The 27167-nt window shown below is 38.0% G+C and overlaps 1 protein-coding gene across 2 annotated transcripts; it reads right to left on the bottom strand.

Annotated features, from left to right (window-relative positions):
• Nucleotides 1-20: 20 nt before the first annotated feature.
• LOC105391472 (PRL-1 phosphatase) lies at nt 21-25663 on the bottom strand. 2 transcript variants are annotated; one of them, XM_011562955.3, is made up of 6 exons: nt 25509-25663; nt 7394-7550; nt 5936-6414; nt 4589-4755; nt 1491-1622; nt 21-1072 (listed from the first exon to the last, which is right to left on the bottom strand). In XM_011562955.3, exons 3-6 carry the CDS (start codon nt 6041-6043, stop codon nt 964-966), a joined length of 516 nt encoding a protein of 171 aa, XP_011561257.1. In that variant the 5' UTR covers nt 6044-6414; nt 7394-7550; nt 25509-25663; the 3' UTR covers nt 21-963. The 2 variants fall into 2 exon arrangements, with proteins under 2 accessions (XP_011561257.1, XP_011561264.1); XM_011562962.3 differs by lacking the exon at nt 25509-25663 and adding an exon at nt 12378-12552.
• Nucleotides 25664-27167: the final 1504 nt, after the last annotated feature.

A 27167-nucleotide genomic window follows, 5' to 3' on the forward strand; every position in this document is an offset into this window, starting at 1 on the left:
GGTGAAAATAAAGAATGATGTGTAGCTTATAAACATTTTATTTATGAATGTGACTGCTCCTTACACGATCACAAACTTAGATAATCGTCATAAAATTAGAAATAGAAAAATAATATCAAAGAGCTATTTTATATTGGAACATTAAAGTGAGTCAAGTTCAATATTCATAATGTGTGAACAGTATATTATTATAATTATTTCATCTTCAGTACATAAGTCAAATGTTACAGAAACCAATATTTTATTATGTGAAGTTCCGTAACTTAAATTGGTTAATTCGTCAATAAAGATACATATTTATGTCAGATTGAAGAAACACAAAAACGTTAAGACATTCCACTATTATGTCTGTATTCATTAAAACTAATAATAGCATACAAATGAAAACAATACTCTATAAACATGATTTCATATTTCAACTGATTACAAACAAAAAGGAATCGAAAGCAATTTATTATAAATATACAAGGCTCGACATTGACTGCATTGTATTTATTATGGATATTGTATTTTATTATGTTTTAAGTATATAAATACCCGAGTAACTGTTTCAACTATGAACACAAATTGTGGCTCGCTTCTATTTTACATGTTCCTCTAATACACAATACAGCACAAGGGTTATATACCTTTACTTTGAACAATACAATAGCAATATAAGGCTTCCGAATCATAGAAAAAACTCGAGATATTTTTATCAAAGTCAAATGAATAAAACCGAGGTTTCCGTCATCATAACCAGATCCTTTACCCGAAAGTAACAAAGGGAATGTTGCTGTTAGTACCTAGATTTCGGTTACTATACGGTCCTCATAAAAAAGAAACCAAATTGCTCGGGTGGTTTAAAGGGCGACTACGTTTTAAAACTTATCGTTAGTTTACATGTACGTTTGCTCCGTGGGTGAGTGTGTGTGTGAAAGCAGAGCTACATTCGCTGTCGGGGCGGGACGGTGTTCGCGGCCGCTACTGCACGCAGCACGAGTTCTTGTGTCCGTTCTTCTTGAGGCGAGACTTGGGCCGGTACTTCTCCAGGTACGACAGCTGCTTGGAGTTGATGGCCCCGCGGCGCTGGCTGGAAGAGGACGGAAATAAATAATTAATTAATTGTAAATTATGAACTTCAATATTACGGTTGTAAAATTTAAAATAAGAGTAGGTAGTAGTTGATGGGGATCTTTTTTGTGTAAAAACTATGCAATGCAATATTATGAATATTTATGAATCGGTTAAGTAAATAGAGATCCACTAAAGCTACAGTTAAATACAGGAATGGTGCAATAGAGCGTGCATATTTCATCATATTTTTAGGGTATAGGGAGCGCGTGGGCAGTTGTTTTCTAGTAGACTGGCTGAATCATAGATTTTTAGTCACGATTGGTCACATTAAAAGAAGCGTCTTGTATTTCGAGAGACTATTTGGACCGTGGCTGCCTCTTTCAGTTATATATACATATTTGCAAATTGGAAATAAAAAATAGCACAATACTCACTCCCGAATAGTCTCGACGGCCTCCTCATACTTCATGCCGAGCTCGATCAGCGCGATGGCGACCATGACCGGCGCGCGGCCCAGCCCCGCCACGCAGTGCACCGCCACGCCCGCCTCCGGCTTGTTCTGGGCCCTGGGGTAGAGAGAAAGGAATGGTTTAGTGGGGGGGAGTAGATGGGAATCGCAGAAAGTATTGCTAAGCGCAAATAAGAGCGAGGACTCATTGGTGCGTTGCGTCCTCATATAAAAAAATGGCAGCGACTAAGCTGCGACGACGCAACGCATCAATGGGGCCTCTACTAAATGGGGTTGAAAAGAGGGGACCTATCATCAACAGCTGTCACTGTATCGTCTATGCGTCAGGGTTGCCTAGACAGTCAGCGACCCAGGCTAATCTGAGTCATTGATCCTTTCAGCAATAGTAAGACCAGCTGCAGCTGTTTTGTTTGTCACCGACCAGTAAAGACGAATACTTAAAAAAAATAGAATTCCAAAACAGACAAGAGACTATAAATAATAATGAGAATAAGCTTGGCCAATATGCCTAACATTTACTTTATCAATAACACTTATTCAGAAGTACTCTTATTGTATATTTTTATTAGGAACCTTAGCATGCAATTATGATGCTCGGTCTACCATGCCAGACATGACAATAGGCTGACCATGAATGTAAACAAATTCAAATCACGACTGCACGTCATGTGTGTTATTGCACCACCTCAGTGCAATATTGTGGATCATGAATATCATGATTATGCTTCAACGCCTACATGATCAATTTTATACAAGGACTAGAATAATTATGCTTCCACGGCCGCAATATCTATGTTATTATGATAACATAAACCTATAGATGTAGATAGACCTATCTAGTACCTACCTGTACTTAATAGCTTTAAACTTTCTAAGTAATTTAATATAAGTTATTACCACGCCTAGGGATATCAGGTCCGATAAACTCGAATTTATACCGATTCAAACGTTCCTTTACCGTCAATTCAACCAGTTTCACACGATTATTGCGAAAGTTACAGAGTCAAGAGAGAGTTTATGTATTTTGCGATATGAAGAAAGTATAGTTTCGAAGGTTTACATGCCACCGCTAACACAGCCCTATAGTAAAAAAAGATATGTACTTATTTGTTTTTGTATGTGATAAGTTATTGTTATTTATTTGGATTTTTATAAGTTTTTTGTGTTGGATATGTGTCCAGTGCACAGAATAAACATCTTTCTTTCGTAACACAAACTATATGCATAATCATAATCAAAGTTAAGCTTGTTCATCAATAATACAAATTACTATCTAATCATGCATTATCACCACGTCGATAGCAAAAGATTGTAAGAGCAGAAAGTCCGCAGAAATTGAAAACTGTTTACCTCAAGACTGAAAATATGGAGACGTGATACTGCAACTCAACTACATAATTCATGTACCTGCAAGTTTGCGTCACGGTGTAAATGTAGGTGTAGATAGTGATGCTATTTGCGTCAGTCACAGCTGTAGGTACTTGTGCACTTGAGAGCATGTGGAAACTGCGTATTAACTTGATAGTGTAACCATAGAGTGTGGTACGTAAATAGTCTTGGTAACTAAAGCAACAGGCACATGTGTGCAACCAAGACTTAACCAGATTTGCGGTTTTAAAACTGGGACATCATCTTCATCCATCAGGAAGATTCGCATAGCTTATTCATTATTAATTGTTATCAATAGTTAAATGTTACGATAGTGATAAAATTATCACTACTTTATTGAGCAAATTAAACTTCAGATAAAGATACTTAAGATTTGTATAAGTTAACATAGTAAGTAATAATAAAGTAAGACTACAAATAATAAGAAAATCTATTCGTACAGTTTACTTGTTTATTTCAACACCCATGCATCGACGGGTACCGCATTTCAAAGACATAATAATTTCATCAAGGAAAGCGCATACAAGGTCATGCCTAGATTTTGCTAGGAAACAACTAGCTATATGCACAATACCTAATGTCCTAGGCAAGGTAACGAGTCTGTAATAGAAACCTTGATATGGCGGCGGTCACTTCAGATCGAGTACAGAAGTGGTCTACAGGAAGTGGTTACGACTTACGACCGCAGCGCGCGCACGGGTAACTTTAATGACTGTTTGATGACATCCAATTGGGAAGTGATGAGGGGCATGCCTTTCAATTTGTTTACAGTCCATTGAAGAGTTGATAAACTATCTATACCTAGGTACTGCAAATGAGTTAGGGTTTGTTATAAGTGCGAAAGTCGGCCGCAACCTATTGTGATGATTTCTTGTGTGGTGCGGACATAGTCAATAGTTATGAGGCGGAGAATCAATAAGGTCTGTATCCTGCCTTTATGCCCTTTAAGGAAAGCAAAAGAAATAGCTAGTAGGTACAATAACAATGAAAACATGTTGGTATTTGCAACTAGGGACTAATTATGTTTATAAATGGCAAAAATATACTTCGTGAAGCAAACTTCGCATCAAATTGATCCCAAGAGTAGGTAGCTAGTATCAATTTACGATGGAATGACGTGGGAGGCAAAGTTATTTGTCGCTCACGATATTGAAATTCCAACCAATGAAGCTCTCAGCTTCGTCACAACGGCAGCGGACGATTAAAGATCGGACATAAAGGACTATAGACAAGGTCAAATTCTAGCGATGTAAATTCAATTAGGACTCTGTTTTCAGGCAAATTGAATGTCGAATTAAAGTCTTTATCGCGCTGCTATGGCGGCTGTGCACATAATTCTAGTGATTTTTCCACACTATTTCTATATTCGGTTCGGTCCAGTGTATCCCTAAACGCATGTTTCACTCGTAGAATTCCCTCATCTATTACATTCTCTGGCCATTATAACACTAATCTATCCTATTCAAACCTTTTGCCAGTTTTTTTATTACATGGTTCTACTATTGCGTAATGACAACAGGACTGTATGTATGTAGAATTCTGGGGTACAAATACATATCTCACAAAGATTTTTGAAGATTCCAGGTGGAAATCCTCATGGTACCACTACGACAGCTGGTTTATCAGCTGTTTAGCCGAACATTCATTGATGATTACAATAGTGACATCACTCACTTGTCTCGGAGGATCTCGAACCACTCGTCGACAACGTGCTGCGGCGGGAACGTGCCGTCGTCGTACGCCAGGTCGCGCACCTCGATGCCCTCGGCCGTCAGCGGCGCCGTGTCGTAGCTGGGCTCGCACACGCGCACGACCGTGCACACGTTGTGCTTGCGCAGCTCCTGTGGAGTGGGGGAGAGGGGTGGTTTTAGAAAAAATACATTGGTAGAAGTGTGAAGGCATTTTTGCAGCACCTGGTGAGCACGGAATACGGGAGGAGCTCCTGTGGAGTAAGGGGTATGGGCTTGTACGTTGTGACGTCGCATCGCAAAAAGACCGACTGTTTTGGCAGTTTTTTTGGGCGAATGATTGCGCTACTGGCGCAGGTTTTTGCGTGAGGCGTGAGTGTGTGTGTGTGTGTGTGTGTGTGAAAAAAGGTGTACTATTATAAGGCTTGAATCAAATCAAATGTCATAAACATCATTCCTCATTATACCTATTAACTAAGACGATGGCAATAAGTAAAGATGGTAACTATACGTACCTATAGTTTTTTATCCCACTAGGGAAAAATCGTGCACAGAAATGGTCAACGCATGCATCATTGACTGATAAGAGGTGTTTACTCATGATAGCTTAGTGTAGGTCAAACTACATCTCAGTGAATCATCAAGCTGATAACATCACCAGGTTTAAACTATAAAAAGTTACGCACAGTAAAAAATAATGTTTTCCAAAATTATGTTTAATTATGCATATTCAATGTCTTCATATTTAGGTAAGCATTCAGATTACTTCAACAATCTTATCTTCGTGGACTTGGGAACAGATTTCTCGACCCTTCCTTTTATCTAATCTGATCCTTTTTCTGACAGATAAACAAACGCTATGACAAAAGAATTCATGACTGATCCGTATCCTTCGTTTGTTTAAAACAACAAAATATAAAAAAAATAAGGCTACTTGTTAGTGTAGGTACAATATCAACTTTAAATATGCGGTAGTACCAGTACCGCATATTCTGTTTCGTCAGTCCGTACCAGGTAGGAATATTAACTACAATGAGCAACGATAAATCAAATCTTTCGTACCCATAAAACTTTTATAACAACAATGCAGCAATGTTAGTATTGCAAGGGAGTACGCTTATAGTGCAAAGGAAAGGAAGAAAGCAAACGTTTTTGGACAGTTAAGGTGAACACCTGCCTATACACCAACGAGCGAACGAGACATAAGCAATCAATAATCCGCAGCATCGCTTCACTGTCAAACATCCGTCCGATGTTGCATAATAATTGTAGATTACTAATGGTCGATGGTGGTACGATTACAAATAAGGGTGATCAGTAAATAGTATGTTACCTGGAGATAGGACTGGATGGTGACGTCCGAGGGGCGGTCGGTGATGAGGAACCGCATGGTCTTGTACTCGATGAGCGACGGCGCCGGCCGGATGTCCTTCTGCTTCATGATGGCGGCTCGCACTTCACTCGGGGACGACTAGACTGCGCGCGCGCAACACTTCCAAACACTCGCTCTATGGCCACTCGCGTCCGCGAAAGGTAAACAGTCCGTCAATGTTTCAACAGACAAATTGTCACTCTATTTCCACACAACACACCGCAGATTCCAAACTTTTATTTAGAAAAGGTCCAATTATATAAAGAGAACCACCCGCATGGATAGCGCTTTCAACCGCTCGAGCGCATACGGTACCGGCTCCGCGCAAGCTTGAAATGTGGAATGAACTAACAGAAAATTATGCGGAAAACATAAGTTTATAACACTTCGGCAACTAAATGATATGCTCCGTTCGTCCGGGGGCTCCGAATTTAGGGTAACTGAAACAAAAATACAAAGTTTATTACACTACGTGAACACTCGTGTGAGTCGAGCAGATTTATGTTTGGCGGCATCATTGTGTTGTTGTATTTTCGCAATGGGATCGGAACAGAGACTGTACAAAAGCAAGGTTTATAAATAGATGTGAGTGTATTTTTTGTGGAGATGTTTTGGGTCATGTGAGTGAGGAGTGTCCATACTGCGAGTATGCGCGGCACTGGCGGTGCCAAGGCGTGCCGTAGGCAGCTACGTCATCAGTTAGCGCTTCGATTAGATCTGCATGCACACTGCGCAAATATGTGCCGATAACTGTCATGGTAAACACCCTATCGAAATCACTATAAATACCAACGAATTGATAGTCTGTGCAAATATTGGGCTCAAACTGAAAACGTTTATTTAGCGAGTTTGCTCGTTACTCTTCAATAATATTTTCTCTACCAAATCTGTTTCTGATCCCTGGCCCAATTGATTAATGGTTTCCAGACTGTTTTTATTGGACAGCTGAGCAATGAAACTCAGTTTATCGTAACCATAAAGTGGAAAATTAAAATGTTCCATCGAAAGTTTTCAACAAAATGAATATTTGGAATGGCTGGGACTGGAGCCCCTCGGCACACGGGTGAGACAACAATGGCGACTATGGCGAGACTGCACTTCAAACCAGACGTTCGTTATTTGCCGGAATCCCCAATATCAGACGATTTACTGTAAAAAAGCTTTTAATACTCCAAAATTTTGCTGTATTTCTAGTAAGGGTGAAACTGTTGAAGTTTGATGGATATTGGTTCGTTGGTGCATGGGTTGATAAAATCTAGTATTTAAAGAGCTGGTCCAACTGTGGACGGTCCCGGATTCTAACCTAGGCATACTCGTCTCTTATCATGGACGTTGTGTTGGTGTCAATGAGTTATACATATACGAATAGAATGTATGGGTGTGTAGCTTACAAGAAGCTGATGAACGATTAATAATTACCAGTAGGTGTGAGTTCGATAGTCGCGCGGGGTGCGTGTGCCGAGTGTCCGGCCGCATGGGTCCTCGCTCCGCCGCGCGTTTATTTGTGTTGGGCCTGGCAATACTCCGCACTGTCCAAGCGGAACTCCATCAATGTCGCCACAGAAGAGATCTCCAGCTGTGGACAAAGAGACAAACACGTTACTTCACCGGACTAGGTAAAAAAGGATTTTCAACTTGGTAGCAGTTATTTCACAAAAGAATAATTTTGATAACAGATAATCCGATTACACGTAGCATTACATGATTGACGACCTTTTTACCCGATAACGATATCCCATCGCCCACTTATCATTTCGGAGCCGTGCATTGACGCTCGCAAACCGATGCTATCACCACTTACATAACGAACTGGCACGTAAAATGTTCAAGCGCTAATCATAATGTTCCTGAAGAATTGAATATCATGGCAGAACGTCACGAAGTGGCCTACAGCCGAGTACGCGGCGAGGACTGTGCAGCGGTAAACGGTCCGGTCCCCAGAATCCACAATATTGGCATCATTCTTGAATCGCAAAAAGAGGTGAATCAACACGAAAACAAAAATTTAAGCGCAATAATGAGAAAGACAACGAGATACGAGCTCGCCGGGAATGGGACTCGAAAGGTCGACGACGCAACAGATTTTGGCAACGGGACACGGGCGTGGGAATTACTGACGCGTCATGTGTTTACGTTTATCTTTGGCTTTCTGCCTGTAATCACGGGCCGGACTTCCAGAGATCGAAAGTACTACAGACTCTTGAGGAAAATCAATCGGCCTAACTCACACATGTTTGTTTCAGCTAAATCTAGCGAAATAACACTAGCATCCGGTCTCATGAAGAGTCAAACCTAAAACCTCTAAACCAAAATTCCTACATCTTTTTTTTGACGCTGAAATCCGTGCAATAATAATTAACGCTTTGTTTAATAACAGAGGCTCGTCAACTGTTAAAACAATTACTAGGTGCGTAACGAATTTAATGGCTCTTAAAATAAAGTAGACGTGTGAATTGGTCTAATATATTTTTACATACTTCCTTCTCGTTATGCGCAGTGTTAGCGAGCTCGCTATAACAAGACCATCGACATGGCCAAGAGCGAGGTCAACACTCGCGTCTATTGGACCTTTATCGCGCAACAACGTCGTCAAACAACTCAATTACGTATTTAATTGAAGCCACCTTTATATAGCCTTGAATAATTTATTCAATTATGTCCCCAGAAATGAGCAAGCTCTGTAAAACATCGTTTGAACCTGTGTTAACCTCTGCAACCTGAGCTTCGTTTACAAACGAGACGGTCGACAAACTCCAGCCACACTTAATTTCTTGCCAACTTGCTGAGTGAGCTGACAAGTCTTACTTTTAATATTTACTTTAAAGATTTAAACGAAATAGATAAACCAAACACTATTAAATAACTAACAAAGACCGAGAGTAAAATCATGATACGATATAACTTAAAGAAAAACCGGCCAAGTGCGAGTCGGGCTCGCGCACAAAGGGTTCCGTAGCAGCAAATATAATTTACAGTTAAATCAACCTATCTCAAAAACTATAAGAGATACTTTGATTAAACCAAAAATCGTTGAAAGAGTTAATTAGCATGCATCACCTCTATTTTTTTTAGAATTTTATACCCCGTAGTTATAAAAATAGAGGGGGGGGGACATTCTTTTTACGACTTTGAGAGCTGATATCTCAAAAACCGTTCACTTTAAGAAAAATGTTTTTTAAAAAACTTTATATCATTTTAAAAGACCTTTCCATTGATACCCCACACGGGTATGTACATCGAAAAAAAAAAATTCATCCCTCAGTTACATGTATGGGGGGCCCCACCCCCAATTCTTTTTTTTACTATTTAGTGTCATATTTTTGTAGCGGTTCATACAACACATATTCCCATCAAATTTCATCACTGTAGTACTTATAGTTTCCGAGTAAATCGGCTGTGACAGACGGACAGACGGACAGACGGACAGACGGACATGACGAAACTATAAGGGTTCCGTTTTTGCCATTTTGGCTACGGAACCCTAAAAACCTTAAAGTGGAATGGTCTAGCTAGCTACCTAACTAGACTATGGTAAAAAGCATAAAATTTAGAGAATATGTGTACGAGGTCGAGACGACTACGGACGGAGGGTCGATAACCTGCACTGCTGACTTTGCAGCTGGGGAATCTGTTGAACCTTCTGCCGAACTTAAACGCTAGACGATCGTTTTTCAACTGTAATGTATGAAGATTAAGTATTAACGATTTAAGTGTTAACTTTACATCCATTGATATTCTACCCCATAGTGATACAATAAGACTGAGTTGACTAAACATTACCTATGCAATTATCTACAATTAGCGTAGAACAATGGTGTTTGTTTTGATTGTAGCTCGGCAATGTCAGCTATAATGAGTCTACATTACACCGTAGCATATTATAAAGCTTACACGTGGATAACAACCGCTTTGTAAAATATAAGCTTACGGATAATTGCGGTAAGGGATTAAGGTAGATATAGAATTTTATCTAAATCTGTCATGAATTAAATACATTCTTTCGTAACTTAATTAATATCGAAATACTTTGCCGTGTAAATAAACCGATAAAATGTGGCGATATAGAACCTAGGGGGTCAAGCGGAACCACTTGTATCAAAAGTATCGACAAAAGGATCACGGCTAACTTTCGTTACATTTTGTCAAGCTAGAGTAAGCTGATTAGTCTGATTACCTGCGTCAGTTGAGATGTGATGTAAGTTTTGTTTCAGATTAATTGCAATATCGCAGTTAGTCAATGTTCTCCAATATGTACTCTCAATACACGTGTTTGTTTAAACAATGTAAAATTCTACCTGTTGATAAAAAATACTCCTTTGAAGTTGCTAAGGCTGAGTATTGGCAGGACACTTTTAAATCTAAACCTAAATCCAAAATTAATACGAGGAAAGTAACTGAGGGACGGTTGTTTGTACCTAAAGTTAATAATGTATATGGTAATCGAACTAAAGAATATGTTGTGCCTAAAATATTTAATGTGATGTCAACTTTAACAAAAGATGTTATGCCAAATAAAATCAGAGCTAGAAACACTGCGCTAAAAAACCATTTTTTGCAAATTTAGATCTTAATCTTAGTGTTGCTAAGTACTATAAGTGTTAACATGATATAAGTACCTACATAAAATTTTGTGAATGTACATAAGTAAATAAGAAGCGTTAATTAACCCCGAGAAACAACTGTGTTGTTTGGGGTATCATGTATACTGTGCACTTTTTATGGGATTAATAAAAGATTTATTTATTATTATTATTATTATTAATCGATGCCGCAAGGGACAAAGTAGCGTGACTAAGGCTCGTAGAGGGCTCCACTTGGATGTAGGCTAATAGGAAATGCTAGCCAGCTAGGTAATAGAGAACCTAGGTGTGGTATCTTATTCTAGGAAGGATGTTATTTATAGAAACTAATTTATACTATACACTGACATGGAAACCAGTAACGCAATCGGAAGACTAAAATATGTTTACACAACTATTCACTAAAGGGTCATATAAAATAAATTGGATCGTGTCTGGCTATGAATCAGACTTGGCTAGCAACAAGTTTACAAATGGCTGTTTCAATTGGTCAAACAGAATTCAAAAGAGTGGTACAGTACTTTGTGAATTTGGCGATTACGGGAGAAGCTAAAGCAGCAGCAAACCAAGGGCAGAAAATAATCAAAGCTAAGAAAGATCACTAGAGAAGAACTATCTATAGTTTAGGACTTATGCATAAAGGTTCCATTCCAGGTGAATTAACATCCCGAGGAGCAATAGAAGTCAGAGTCTGGCTGATAATGAAGTCAGGGTCAAAAAAGCGATTCATGGACAGGGACAGTAAATAGCAGATATCCTTCAAGTACATCGTTGTAGGTGCTCGAGCTAATCTCTTTGGATAAGTTTTAAATGAAGAGCTGTCCTCAACTACAAAGTAAACAAAGTTGGAAAGTCATGTAGTTATTGAACGTTAAATAACACGGTGAAGTTTAAAAAAATGTTTTATAGAAGTGTCTAAAGATGCTTAAGACTTGATTCAATAAATCCAATTAGGTGCCTGGTAAAATATACATATAGTATCCTTCATTGATGCCAAAATACTTGTGATACATGAAAAGTCAATATTAATTATTTTGGCTCTTAATGGCTTCAACAGACCCAAGTTCAACTCAAACGCGATAGCGAGACAATTAGTCGATATTTGTATACTACATGCCCCAATAATTACATTAACGATACTCGATGAAATTGGCATAGCAACAGCCTATCCACAGGGATAGATCATAATGTAAACGGTAATAACAGTTGGATGAGCCGCACCCATCGCAATGTGTGTAATTAATTTCAATTAGTGAAGCATACAATAATTAAATACACTGGCGAGTTTGCCCATGACGTCAAAGGTTACCTATACGCTTTCTAGACTCATTGACTGCACGATGATGGCGGCTCGTCCGCAAATAGCGGTAGGAATTTAGAATAATTACAACAAATTATAGGTACTACAAGTCGCCAGTATTCACCACTGTCGACAGGTTCTAATGTTAAGCACTTCTGTGTAACCACCTGTTGATATAGAGATTTAAAGATGAATGGAATATTCTTTAATAATAACCAGTGTACGAGGATCGAGAATTTTGAGCCACTTTAAACATTGATTGATTGATAGGATAGTTCAATACCTATTAGTCGAATATGGAAGCAAAGAAAGTGAAGGACTCTTTGAGATTTATTATTGTACCGATGATTTTTTTTCCATGTTATATTCCATAAATGAAGCTTCATAAATTCTGAAGTACGTATCATATTATCTGCTACTAAATTAAGACCAACACTACAAGTATTTCCCCGTCCCAAATGTGTCAGTAATGCGGGACACAGAAGCCGTTAACAATGACACAAATAACTTCAACTCTACTCACATGGGCTAGGATGGGGGGGAAACTTTGTCCAACAGAAAAGTTAATAAACTGGTGCCGATAACAAAAAACTTGTGTGCACACGCAACAAAAGCTGTCGTTTCAGACAGTGGAGGAGGTTAGGCGTTCACATCGCAACGGCTCGATACAGCGCTGTATCGTGGTCAGGCGAGGACTGCGGGCGAGCCGGCGCCGCTTCCCCGCCCCCGCCCCCGCCGCCGCCGCCACGCGTCACACCCGCCCACCCCCCTAACTGCTCCTCAATTGTTTACAACTTTCAAAATCTTTACAGAAAAGCGGTGAAATAGAAGCAGATAGCAACTGCTCCAAGACCAAACATTGTCACTAATATTCAAACAGACCATTTAATGGCGCTATAGGCCGGGCTGATATCGGAGACGTCTCGACAGAGGCTGTTGACACTGACGGTCATTAAAGAATAAACATCGTTAAAAGTGCTCTGGACGATGCAAATGATGTTAATGTGGTAGAAACTCGAGACGCAGCTGCAATTTCATTTTAAGACAGACGAGCGCTTCAGATTCTAAAAATAGTACGAAATTAAATGAGGAAAACCCATGGGCCGCCTACGCTTTTTAAATAGCACTAAAACCTATATGGGAACAAGCCATATTTTGCAAAGAACAGATATATTCCTTATTAGTTATCTACACCATATAGCATAACCACTGTAAAAACTCCTGATATCTCAAATAAATAAAATGTACCGTAGGGTTTATACAGATCAGGACTCACTATTGATTCAACAAGATCTTGACCGTTTGTCTACTTATTGTACTGAAAATAGATTACAGCTTAGCATACCTAAATGTAAAACTATAACCTTTACAAAGAAGAAAAATATAGTAAAATATACCTACAGCTTACTTAACATTCCACTTGAAAAGGTTTCAGATATAAAGGATCTCGGCATAATTTTGGACACTAAGCTTAACTTGGATGCACACATAAACAATATTATTAATAAAGCCTTCCAGCTATACGGTTTTGTAATGCGCACATGCAATAACTTTAAACGCTCAACTACATACCTAAGTTTATTTAAATCCTTAATTAGGTCTCAATTAGAATATGCCACGCCCATCTGGAACCCCTACTATGATAAGTACAGTGAATGTATTGAATCGGTGCAGCGTAAGTTCATTCGTTCTGTAAATTATAGATGTCATAATTCCAGAATTTCATACCACAACTCGCTTATTAAGTACTCTTTACTTTCCTTGAAAGATCGACGACTTCTTTTGGACTGTATGCTTCTCTACAACGTAACGCACAATAAATTTGATTGTACTTACATCACAAACAATATATACTATAGAATACCCAGTACTTCCCAGCGCATCAGAGACAAATATCCTCATCAATTGTTTGTGACCAACCTATGCAGAACAAATGCAGGCAAGAGAGCTCCATTGTATAGACTAGTGCACTCCTACAACGAGGATTTCCTCGATGTTGACATAATTAATTTGTCTCCTGGTAGATACAAGTTGGCAATATTAAACATTATTTCTAACAAGTAGCCTGCATTTTCATTTAGACGTATGGGATAAACAGTGGTTTAGCTTATATGTTTGAATGAGGATGTAGGATGTACCTACCTAATAATAAATTAGTCAACAGTGTTTATGAAACAACCTTGATGTATTCTTTTATGTTGTTGTTGTAGCAAAAACAGTATCTTAAGTATTTCATTGTGTATGATTTAACTGTGGAAAGCGGTGCTGGTTGTACAATTACCTAATTTTATTTGATCTTTGTTATTTAAGTGCTATATATTGTACAATTGTTTGCTTTTCCCAATAAAATAAAATAAAATAAAATAAAAGAATTTACAATCATTATCATTGTCAAATACCATCAGTTAATGATACTAAATCCTGAGTGAATAAAGAGTGATTTTATGTATTTTCAATAACCCCGTAGCTGAAAAATAAGGTTTTACTGGTTTAAAGACACTTTGGCATAGAGAAAAATACATTTCAAAAGACGTCACCTACTACTGCCCACGCAGTCGTTAGTTGGAGCCAGTAGACAGGAAAATGTAACACACCCACGAAATTGGATTCTCTACAGAGGGAGGATAGACTGAGATCTAGACGGAACAATATCGCCCACTGCAACTTCAATCATGCCTTAACATTCGCGACAGTTACTTAATTAAATACGACGGAAAATAAAGCAGATAAGTGGTGTCTGTAATATAGATGGTGATCTCGAAAGCGCTGTGGCCCAAATAGGACCGCTGCCTGCAGTGTTGCCGACTCGCGTTGCAATTTGAGTGTTAAATGCAACAGTTAATGCTGTGTGCCACACACGCTTTATGAGGCCGGATAACATGTCAGGTCATTAAGGCTTATTAAAACTGATAACGAGATTGCTTCACGGTGATATTATACGTATAGTTTCACTAGGTATTCTGAAACCACTTTTATAAACGTTGTAACTTTGTTCAGGGTTATTGCTGCTGGTGCACGTGCCAATTTAGGGCTTGCAGATTTATATATTTTAGCAGTGCCGTCCAAAGCTCTTTTGGCAGAGATACTTTACACAAACGCAGTATCTGAACGAATTTCAAATCAGTTCACTTTAACATGTACCAGGCGATGGCAAATAAATGAATTCACTTTTCATATAGCTAACTAACGAACGTTCATAACTGATTTCTCGATAGTTGGGTCACGTGACCGCTGCACGTGTTAGCCTGCAGTACCTACAATGTAGCCAACCATATAACTCTACTTCTCTCATGGAGCCATTGTTTCTAGGGCGAAGTCCCACGTAAAACGTGTTTAGACTTAGTTGAAAGTTTCCTATTGTGTTCGAACTGAAACACGTGCTGACAAACTGGCAGGAAAGGAAGCTTTTATCGAAACTATGGCTTTAACTTCGCAATATTTTCCTGAGGAAAATTTATAGGATTAACGGGAGTTTCAGGTAAAAAGAAAAATACTTAGTAGGAATCAAGAGTCGAGTTGTTTCATAATAAATTCAATTTGCTTAATTGGAACGTGTGTGGCAAGACTGGCAAGCCATTCGACAAATAGTCCCGCGTTGAAGTAAATATTTGGATTATTACGTTTTGTCTTTGTTAATAACATCCGCAATGTCAAACGAACATCTATTTAAATAAAAACGAACGGCTGCAAACCCAAAGAAGAGTTATTTTCAGCGTACTGATGTGATGACGTCTGAATTCCTTCTAGAATCGACCGGCTGCCGATAAAAAAACAGATAAGTATGGGAATAATTCATTTTGGTGTCAGATTAGGTACCTAACTGGAGATATAAATCCGAATTGTAGTGATAAGTCGTGGTATTTTCCACGTAAATCAAATTCGAGAACGATACAATTGTTGTTCTTAGCGACGACGAAGAGCCACAATTAGATGCAGTCATTGAAAATCAATTGGAAAGTGAAAAACCAAGCGTGCATTATCCCTCTCCATACTGCAAGTGCTGTGGTGGGAGAACCAAGTGCAAATCTACTTTCACGACAACAACATGTACATTGTATATACGTCACTATACACTGTACTGGCCCTCGCTCTCGACCAATCACGAGGCAGCAGGCCACTACACAAACACGCAAATTAACATTGACACGTTTAAAGCACCAGTTTTGCTTACCATGTATTAATTTGGTTAATTCAATATCCTTTTATATGTACATGTTTAGAACGGACATTGGAAACAGAACAACCAATCCCAAGAAGCTACTTCTTTTAGAGCACAAAATGCAATGAGCTCCTTTCCATACGGAACCAAAAGTATTCTATTTTTAGCATTGTCAAATAATATTTACCCGGCGTATGTCTTGGCCCGTGGTACCCGCCGGTACGACAAATCACGAAATTGTCATACCCTGACTTTCAGCGCGGTCGCCGGTACCGCCTGAAGGTCGTACCATACTGTAATGATCCTCGAACCTTTAGAATGCTAATGGAAACAAATTACTGTCTGTCGTAAACATTATACTAATTGTAGAACTGGAGGAATGTATATTTAGACTAAACTAATATTGTCATTAGTCGATGGCACGAGCCAACTTTAATTGGACTTCCCTTAATCGTTTAGATCCTTATCATAATAACCGTAGGTTTTGTACGGTTATAATAGGAAACGCAGAAACTATGTAACAATTAGAATATTTTAGTACTTAAGCCACTGTGGCTTCGGTGTGGCCCAGCCCAGACCGACTTAGACCAGTTTCCGGGAAACAATCTAGAATGTAATGCAATATGCAATTCTGTTCTACATAATTGCCGGTAGGTACATTTGTACTAGAACAAAGTACAGATTAGGGCATGCAATACCGGAACTATTTTCAATACCGGTATTGAGTTCCGGTATTGCAACTCAATACCGGGATCCCGGTATTAATACCGGTTTTAGATATCCTTGTAATAAATTGGATATATTGTGATTAAAGGTCGTATAGGTCAAAATAAATTGAGAAAAAGCAATGAAATTCAGTTTTTTGTAATAGATTTTTACGAGAATTGAGTATTAGAGTTTAAATTTTGCAATAAATTATTATTTTTACATCCAGTGTCCGTTTACGCATGGAAAACAGTAGATATCAAACGGCCGAAAACTGCATCAAACGGTTGGAAACAAGTGCGCTTTCACAGTACATAGGAATACTATATTTTAATCGCTTTATTATAGCCTTAAAAAGTCCGATTCCGGTTTTACTTCAATACCGGTATTAACTTTCAATACCGGTATTGAAAAAAGCGTGAATTTTGTCCCTGATACCGGTATTACGAAAACCGGTATTACGGTATTGCATGCCCTAGTACAGATACTAGAGCATGCGACAGAGGGAGACAGCAGCATGTTGACTCCAGTCAACATCTTGGTAGTTGGCAACTGCCCACCAAAGTTTTCAAATATTCGGATGCCAAACTACCGACTGTCTGACACATTACAATGTTACCTTGCAATCTGGAGAATTTAAATTCAGCTTAGTAAAGCTATGAATTTCTGAGCACCAATTCGAAAACCAATATAACGTTCTGATGAGAAACGGGATAACCTGATTTATCCACAACCGCCCACTAACGAAAGGAAATCTGAGCTGAGTGACGAAGTTTTGCAAGCATTTAAAATACAGATATTGCAAGTGCAACGAGTAGAAGACGGGAGATCTTTTTTGGTGTTCGCACTTGTTTCTGTCACGAAGTTGGCTTCACATTCACCGCTTTTGAAGACGTAGTAACAGGTTTATAAGGGTCGGTGTAGTGTTTTTTTTAGAACCGCTATTTCAGGTTCAGGACGAGGGGTGCACCGGGAGTGCACCAGCGGAGCGGGTCGCGACCCACATTGCGGGATCAATACTCGGTCATCGACTCCAGGCCGCGCCTTCGGGGTCCACTAACACGTCAGGATAACCCCCGCGTCTTCGGCTAGCACTGTCTCTTTCACTTTCCGAGGCGAGCGTTTCATCCGTGCGCGGAAGAATGGAATATCAGCCCGTTCAAGTTCAAGGGGCCGCAATCATCTAAGGTCATAGTGAACAAGTCACTGGTCTACCTAGAATCATGAGTATCGCAACGTCCAATGTCTAGATAACGTTGAGTGCTCGTTTATTGATGAACTTTGCTCATAAATCTACTGATACATAATATAGATAGGTACATAAATCTCACGCTTTCTAGCTGGAAAGTTCCCTGCTGTCGACGTTTAAAGTCATTCAATATTAAGGAAACAGCTTGTAGCTGAATATATAAGAAAGTTTTACCGATTTTTCAGCTATCTGAAGTCCCATTAGGTATATCGTTATTATCAGTTTCTGAGAAATCAAACTGAATTTCATTGAAGCCTCGATAAATAATTTTGATATGCGTGATGGATGGTGCTTTGTTTATTTTTTATCAGCAATTTGTCGATTACGGACAACTAGCTAAAGTAATTATTTTCCTACGAACGCTGTCTGTCCAATCAATAACTTTAATGAATTAATGTTTATTCAAGATTTTGCAATCAAAGCACCTTATCAGGATTTTGTATAATGCATCCATTGGTGACGCAGAACCGCAGGAATGACGTCACCGGAAACAATAGAATACCTAGAATTCTAGATATGTTGCGTAACAATGAATCTTATTCGTGGAAAGGAATCTGTTTATTCAGCGGCGAAAGGAGGCCTCAATATTGATTCGTCATTTGAATTTCATATAAACCTCGAGTGGAGCTCGTAATTGTTCTATTTCTGGGTAAAGTTCCTAAAAGACGGAGCCGTTCTTGGCATCCAATTTTAGGTTAAGACATTTACAGCCCAATTTATAACTTTGAAGGTAGATATTTGGGTCAGGACCAGAATATTTTTGAAATGAAATCACAACAGTATAAATGTATGGTATTTTATTTAAAGTGTGTTACCTATTTTAGGTTCCGTACCTACATATTATGACTAGGTACCAAGTAGCAAGAACTAGGTCTGGGCGGCACCGACCGGTGACCTAGGCTGGGTCAGCTTGTCCTAATTCTGTGGCCGGCACTGTAACCTGCATACCCAGTTCCGACCGTCATCAATTATAATTCGTATTGAAGTTTTATCACTGAAATCCATCGATATCAAATAGCAAATTGCGCGGTAATTGAGTGAACTTTTCAATTACAGATACGTTATACAGATATTATAGGAGCTACGTTTAATCTCCACTATTCTTATAAATAAACCAATAAAATATTAGTGGTGGTCTAGCCACATTATGACAACTTTTTGTGAGTTACAATTCTTACAAACGAGTCTTGAATAGTTTTTATTTTCATAAAATGAGACAAGAAAGTGCGATGCATGCGTAAGCCGAAGGGCATCACTCCCGCTTATGAAAAACGAAATTCGGAGCGCTTATACACAAACAAGGACTCTGTGCCATTGCATTAAACGTACCGAATGCATATCAGCTCTCGTTCGTTCGTTGTTTGTGGAACTAGAGTAGCCCTACGACACGCGTCGCCCTTCGTTCGAACTCGGGATCCTTAAAGAGCATGGAGCAACGACCCCGACCCTTGCTGAATAACCGCTCGCGTATTTTTTTGTAGTATAACTATAGTGCGTATAGATAGACAACCGGTCGAGGTCCTACCGCAACCGTCCTATGTTTGGAACATACGATATTTTTTATCGGTTGATAACAATTAGGTTTTAAGCGACTTAATTTAAAAAAAAATATTTTAGATATGCCTTACTGATTCAATACTATTCAAATGAAACGATGATTATTATTAAGCATTTGATTGTGTGGATCATGCCACTCTACTTATGAAACTTAAATATTATGGGCTAACTGGCAAAGCTCTTACATTATTGGAATCATACTTGAGCAACAGAACTCAACTAGTTGACATAAATGGAGTGCGTTCGGCTGGCTGTCCTGTCAGTATGGGTGTTCCCCAAGGCTCGATTTTAGGACCATTCTTGTTTCTTGTATATGTTAACGATTTACCGTTTTTGGTAGATAAATTATGTGAGATAGTACTGTTTGCTGATGATACTTCACCAGGGTGTCCACTCAGAATGCTCCAAAAAATTCCCTGACTTTTCCCTGACTTTCCCTGACCATTATAGATTTTTTCCCTGACCAGAGATCAAAATAAACAAAAGCTTGATTTTAAAGTTTTCTGTTCACACTTCACCCTTATTAAAAAAACTTCGACTGCGTAAAATATTTATACAAGGGGCTGTAAAAAGTGTATATTAAGCCGAAAGAGACGATATTGACTCAGGCAGGTCATTTTGAACAACATTAAATTCGTTTCCATACAAACTATGTTAGCAAGGTGAAGTTTTACTATTGAGAAAACAATATAAATAATCGCGAACTTCAAAATCTCGTAGAACAAAAGTTGTTTCGCGTGACCCCCTGTGTCACCCCATTTCGGCTATGTACACCTACCCCTATTGCAACATTCTGTACATAGAAAGCAATGATAAATGAAGTATAAATAAGTACCTACTTGATTTTTTGTACAACAAAGTTTAAATACGTTTACTTTGCCACAACGTGTAATTCTTTTGTTGAATTCGCAAAATAGAGAAATATTTTTTAATTTTCATAAAAACATTTTAATTTTGAAATTTTGGTTATTATTGCAAAAGACGTTAATTAGAACTATTTAAAGCACACGTATTGATGGTAGGATTAGTACAGAGTGCTTTGAAAGTACGCCTCCTCATTTTATTTTTCAGAAAAAGAGAATTTTATGCAGGTAAATTAAATAAACTTTATAATTTGGTGTATAAAACTTGTACTAGTGCCAGGGGTATAGTTATGTAAGGGTCTTCAAAACCACAATATATAAAGCTTGTTTAGCTTTGTATATAGCGTGTAGAGCTGGCTTCAGTTATCGTAACTGATCACTGACTTTAAGCAACAACTGGCACTGGATTTCAAGTGGTTCTTTTCTGGACGCTTCCGTGCTTCGGACGGATCGTTAAGCCGTGGGTCCCGGTTACTGCTTCGGCTGCAGTCGTAAAGCCTCAGAGGCCTTCGGGCAGCTTGAGAACATCTGACAGTCGGGTTTCCCACTCACCCGACAACTTCACTGCATTGTATGATTGTACTCATTCAAAAACGGCAATACGGCTTGCGACCTTTTATGTGAGTACAAATACAGCGAAAAGTGCTGACTACCCCTTTTGGGGATTACAGTCGTGAGCATAAATGTATGTAATTTAATTAAAACAAACCCGAAATTAAATATTTTCGTATTGGCGCGACGCCTTAAATTTTTTCATTAGGTGCCGCGTGGAGGCAGCGCTTCTGCATGCGCTCCCGCTGCCGGCTAAAAGTATGAGAATTGATCGATGAAATTAGCGCCGATAAAGCGCGTCTACAAAAACACGTTATATGGGGACTTATTTTTCCATCACAAACTCCTAAAATTCTTAAAACAAAAGTTGTTCATAATGGCAAGCTGAGTCACACTTTTTTGAAAGAAATTGAATTAAGAATCTATGAACTGAGTCTGGAATCTGGCTTACGAGATTTTATTTTATGACTGAAAATGGTAGAATAAAAATAATAACTAGTAAAGGAAAGCACTACAATTTTGCAAAAAAAAATGCTTTAATAGTCATTTTTCCCTGACTTTCCAGGTGGCCCATCAATTTCCCTGACTTTCCATGACCACCTTGAGCTTCCCTGACTTTTCCCTGACTATCCCTGACTTTCCAGAAAGTGGACACCCTGTTCACTTATATTTAAGTTGAAGCGACAAGAAGTCAATTTTGACAATGCAAACTGTACTCTTTCCATAGTTGCTAATTGGTTCACTGTAAATAATTTAGCTCTTAACTCCAAGAAAACAAAATGTATTAAATTCACTTTGCCTAATGTAAGACAAGTAGAGACATATTTGACATTGAATAACGATAAGCTAGAGTTAGTAAATGAAACGGTATTCCTGGGTATTACAATTGACTCAAAGTTGCAATGGGGACCCCATATTGAGAGGATAGCCGGTAGATTGAGTTCTGCAGCTTATGCGGTTAGAATAGAACCATTAGACAGTTAACAGATGTAGATACAGCCAGGCTTGTGTATTTTAGTTATTTTCATAGTGTTATGTCTTACGGAATTCTATTGTGGGGACGAGCGGCTGACATTAATCAAATCTTTGTTCTGCAGAAACGAGCAATTCGAGCCATATATGTATTAGGGTCTAGAATTTCATTAAGAGATACGTTTAAGGAAATAGGTATACTAACTGTTCCATGCCAATATATCTATGAAAATATTATGTATGTTCGTAAAAACTTAAATTCATTTAGTAAAGTAGGAGCCACTCACGGTATTGAGACCAGAAACAAAAATAAGTTGCTTTTCCCCACACTCAGACTTTCGAAAACAAACACATCATTCATGGGGAACTGTATACGTTTTTATAATAAATTATTATCAAATGAAGCAATAAACCTTACTGAGCAAAAATTTAAGAATTATGTTAAAGCTACATTATGTAGTAAAGCTTACTATAGTATAAATGATTATTTAAACGACAAAAACGCGTGGTCTTGTCCACCTCAGCTAAGGCTATTGAAAAAATGAAATGGATATAGGTACTTAAGTAAAATTGTAGGTACTAGATATAAGTAAAAATTGTAATAGATTATAAGGAAAAAGTTGAAAAGATGCTCGAGGAGTTTCTTTCGCCATTTCTTTCCTTCTCAATGACGGGGCCTTTGTGAAATGGTGGTAGATGACTATCGACAAATAATTGTAAAATTTTACGTCGATTAAACCATTTGAATTTGAATTAAATAGATAGATAAGATATTCCTGTTGCGGGGAAATGCCTCTCTTGGATCAAGGATGATGATGATGACTATTTTAAGCTTTTTAAGTATGATTGACTTTGACAATATGAATATTAGCTCTTGTGTATTATTTGTGTATTGCATTAACTCGTTGACATCAACATAGCTGATGCTGGCCTCCTCCGACCAACGACATAAAAAACGAAGTAACGCACCAGTATGTTTTTATTTAAACACAAGAAGATTCAATTCTTAGATAACAATCATAATCATTTATGTGATATGTAAGTAGGTATTATATCAGTAGCGTCGCGATACGAAAATATTTTGGCCGAAGCAAAAGTAGATAACCAAAATAAAATCAAAATGGCGGACGTGGCGAGTGGCGATCCTCACGTTTCGCGAACGATCGGACGTGATGGCGGTAGGTGCGCCGGCGCAGGGTCAACACCCCCCGCGAAGGCCGGCCGACGCCCTAGCCATAGATTTCCAGGGCTCTGAACTGCCTTGCCTTAATACTCGAAAGACTACTGAAAGTCAACGGTTGCTACGCGGCCGCTTTTATTGTGGACACTCACATTAGTGCGATGTGATAAGGGAGCCAAGTTTTCTACGACACAACACCAAGCGACCAAAAATAGAGACGAGTTCTGTTCCTATGTGACTGAGGAAGTGCTTTTTATTATTTTAAGATTATAGAAATAATTCTATCAATTTCTCTCATGGTAGGATGGACCCTTCTAAGTTTGACAATGATAGTGGCATAATGGTTTTAACCAACGAACAGAGGAGGAGCAGTGGTAAAAAACCTGCCAGATGGTCATAGGGCACGATACTGCAAGGATAATGCTTTCAGGCAGACAGTCAATGGAGTGAGTGGATGGCCAGAAAAGTTGGCATATTTTTCATAAATTAAACAGTACTGATGAATGATGATTTTAATTATGTTATTGACTTATGAATTACTTTTATTTGGTAATCATAATTATTAATTGTATGTTATATAATAAAAATAAATGATAACACATTAAAGAAATGTGATCAAATTGCAAATTACTTATTTCATTAATAAACCTATTTAAATTACAGCTACCGGTTAATAAACAGTTAATCAATGAAGTTTTTTACAATAATATATTTGAAATGGTTTGCATTGTGGGTACTTAGTAGGTATGATATAACAATCAATTAGATGGTGTGGTTACATCAACCAGTAGGTACCAAATAATAAATTGATAGCTGAGTACTACATATAATATGCAACTTTTTATCCTGTGGAAGGCCATGGCCTGAACATACAACAATTTTATATTTAAAGTTATCTCAATGGATTTATGGTCGTAGTAAAAATGAAAAATTTAACAACCCTTTTAAGTTATGTCAATCCAATAATGTAAAATTTTGGTAGATTTAAATCAGTCTTAAACTACTACTATTTACCACCATACCTACTGAAAATCCTGCATAGATCTGTCTGATCCTAGTATTATTATTATAGCAACATTCTTTTCCAAATAAACTACCTGCTTTAAGAAAAAAATAAGGTTGGATGTAAGGGCAGGCAGGTAGAAATAATAACAAGAAAACATCTGGAGGATTAGGATGTTTATGTTAGGTTTTTTTTACCATAAATTTACATTTACAGAGGATTGTTTTGAACACCAACCATTGAAGTCTTTCTCCAATCCTCAACAATGATATATATTTCTGGGTAAGTATATTTACCACAATGTTATACATAAAATGTTAGCTTCTAGGGCTCCTGTAGCTTCTAGAAATCTAGATGTGCAAGTTTCCTCATATTTTTTTTCCATAAGAGCAAGTAATTGCACTGAAATATTTTGTTGGTACATAAATGCCAGGATTTGGAGACTTGGCCACTCGATTGAGAGTTGAACTCTTATCCATTAGGCCACCACAGTTCATTCAAGTTTATTTGTTGGAAACATACCTCTACATAATTATAATGTTTCCCCTCATATACCTACGTAATCTTAGTTTGAATAATGATTGACAAAATACCATAGTTCTTATCAAGTATTGTATAAGTACTTGGGTAGCTACCTACACATTGGTTAATAAGATCAAAAGTCATTGCTTTTCTTTGTCTTGAATCAAGTACAATCAAAGACAATAGCTTATGTGCCTACATGAATTACAAGCATCATCACAAATCATGTAGATTTCATTGGCTTAGAAATAGCACAAAAATGTTGTGACAGAGCAAGCAATAGAAAATTTACCAAGATTTATCCACAATCAACTTATGATTATTCTTGTTTAGGAATTGACAAGCAAAATTACCGATTCCTGTAAGTGAATAGTCTTAGGTGATGCCTAGATCTATTAATGTTGTTTGTAGACCACGGGTAGCAAAAATTACTCAGGATTTACCTAACCTATTGCCAGCTCAATAACCAATAACGCATAAAGTTTCCTGGTTTTGCTAGAAACCAATCGACTACTTTACACTTTAGGTAAGTATTTATAGTGGTAAATTAAACATAAAGGCTGAAAATACTGTCTTGCTGACCTTATTTTTACTGAAGATACCAAGTAACGCGAGCACAAAATCGATCGAAATCTACCTACATACTATTTAAACAATTCTGTTGGTCTGTTAGAATACTAGAATAATATTAATGAAATACATACTTTACGCCAGTTATTTATAAATGATATCGACATAAAAAGTGGAATTTCATATCGCTTTACCGTGGCTAAAAGTGACGTGCGCGTAGGTAGGTAACATCGGGCATTGAACAAAGGGGCTGCTCCTGACAAGAAATTATGAAGCGCTACACTTAAGAGAATTGATATTATCATAAAATTGCTTCACTTACCGCCACAGCCATACACATTGAATAAAACTTGGACGGGTGTAGCCGTAGGCACCTCAACACAAATTACCACACACGCCAGAAACGTGTGCTCGGCACAAAAAAATTGACAAAACTGATTATTGGGGTTGCCAGCTTTAAGCTGCCAACCGCCATATTTGCCGTATTGCCAGTTGGAATAGAAAATATTCTACCTTTTACGCAAAAAACATCATCAAATATGCAGATAACAAACCAAAATACAAGAAAAAAGCGCCGAAGTGGATTGTATTGTATCTCGTGTGTTTCATAAATCGATATTCTGTCCCCTCCGCTGCCAGTGTCTCAAACAGCCTTTCACTGCTTGCAATTTTTTTTGTGACAATCCACATGAAATTTAATAAGCAAAAGCAAGTAGATGTTATACTTACTTACTTATAGTCCTGTTACTCCCCTGTGGAGCTTAGGGCTACAGAAATTATTCGCCAGGCTTCCCTATCTTGAGCCACCTCCTTCACTTGGGCCCACGATACACCTGCTCTCATCATTTCCGCCTCCACGGACCTTCTCCACGGGGCCCCACTGGCACAGATTTCTTTTAACTTACAAGTGAGGCTCTGGTCACTACTTTGTTACTGAATTTGTAGAAAGAAATAAACTATTCTTTGATTCTTTGATTCTCCACCTGGTCTCCTTCTTCCGCCAGGCTGCCACTCGAAAGCAACTTCAGCATGGTTACACTCGTGTCTTCTCATTGTATGGCCGATAAAACGTAGTGTTCTTTTCTCTATGATCCATCTCTAAAACCCATGGAAGTACAGTGAAACTATTAATTCATAAAATTAATGTTTGAGGAACTAAAATTTTCAGGAGCCTGGCACCATTAGAAAAGAAACATAAAAGTCATAACAATTGTTTATGGCAGTTGGCGGTTGGCTGTTTTTTCAATTTTCTTATTAATTATTAGGATAATCTAGATAAAAACAACTATTTACGCTTGTTTGCAATTAGGAAGAAGAAGAAAAATATTCGTAGTCAAGCTAGGGAAGTTATTTATCGAGTTTATTTACAATGTTTTGCGGAACATGAAGCTGGACTCATTTTGTCGAATTTGGAGGATGTTTACGCTCGTACAGCGTCTATGACGGGTATGTATAAGTGTACAAATTGTAATAATTCATTTTTTATCAGTACCAAAGCTTCATTTATCGATAAACCTAGGTTTAGAGCCCAAGTCGAACATTGTTTACATACCGCTGGTTGTAGGTTTGAGCTGGTTTAAGTTGAGTCAAACCATAACATTTTGATACTTGAAGTTATATTTTTTGTTTACTTACTAAATTCTCATTCTGTAACTCTGTTTTTCTTAACTTAAGGGTAGTTTCAAATAAGTATTTTTATTTTATTTTATAGGAGTATCGGACAGTACCCTCTGGCATATTTCAAAAGAGGGCTCTATAATGGAATATTTCTAACTCATGGAAGAAACAGAACAGGCCGTCTAAAAAGAGAAATTGATGATTTTAATATGTGTGTGCCCTTCGTCAACAAATCCGGATATTTTATACAGTTGTAATAACGTTATCTAAATAAATATTTATTGGTTTCACTATTAGCCTACATATTAACACCTTCTAGCTTTAATAATGAGCTTTTTTGTGGATGGTAAGTTGTTTTTAAATA

Source organism: Plutella xylostella, chromosome 5, assembly GCF_932276165.1.
Source record: "Plutella xylostella chromosome 5, ilPluXylo3.1, whole genome shotgun sequence".
Classification (NCBI taxonomy): domain Eukaryota; kingdom Metazoa; phylum Arthropoda; class Insecta; order Lepidoptera; family Plutellidae; genus Plutella; species Plutella xylostella.

Bases quoted from the DNA above. Each gene is read 5' to 3' on its own strand.
- LOC105391472 (XM_011562955.3), bottom strand. From the start codon at position 6,043: ATGAAGCAGAAGGACATCCGGCCGGCGCCGTCGCTCATCGAGTACAAG. The intron at 1,623-4,588 runs GTGAGTGATGTC...TCTCTACCCCAG, and splicing joins TTCGAGATCCTCCGAGACAA to GGCCCAGAACAAGCCGGAGG. The intron at 1,073-1,490 runs GTGAGTATTGTG...GTCCTCTTCCAG, and splicing joins GCCGTCGAGACTATTCGGGA to CCAGCGCCGCGGGGCCATCA.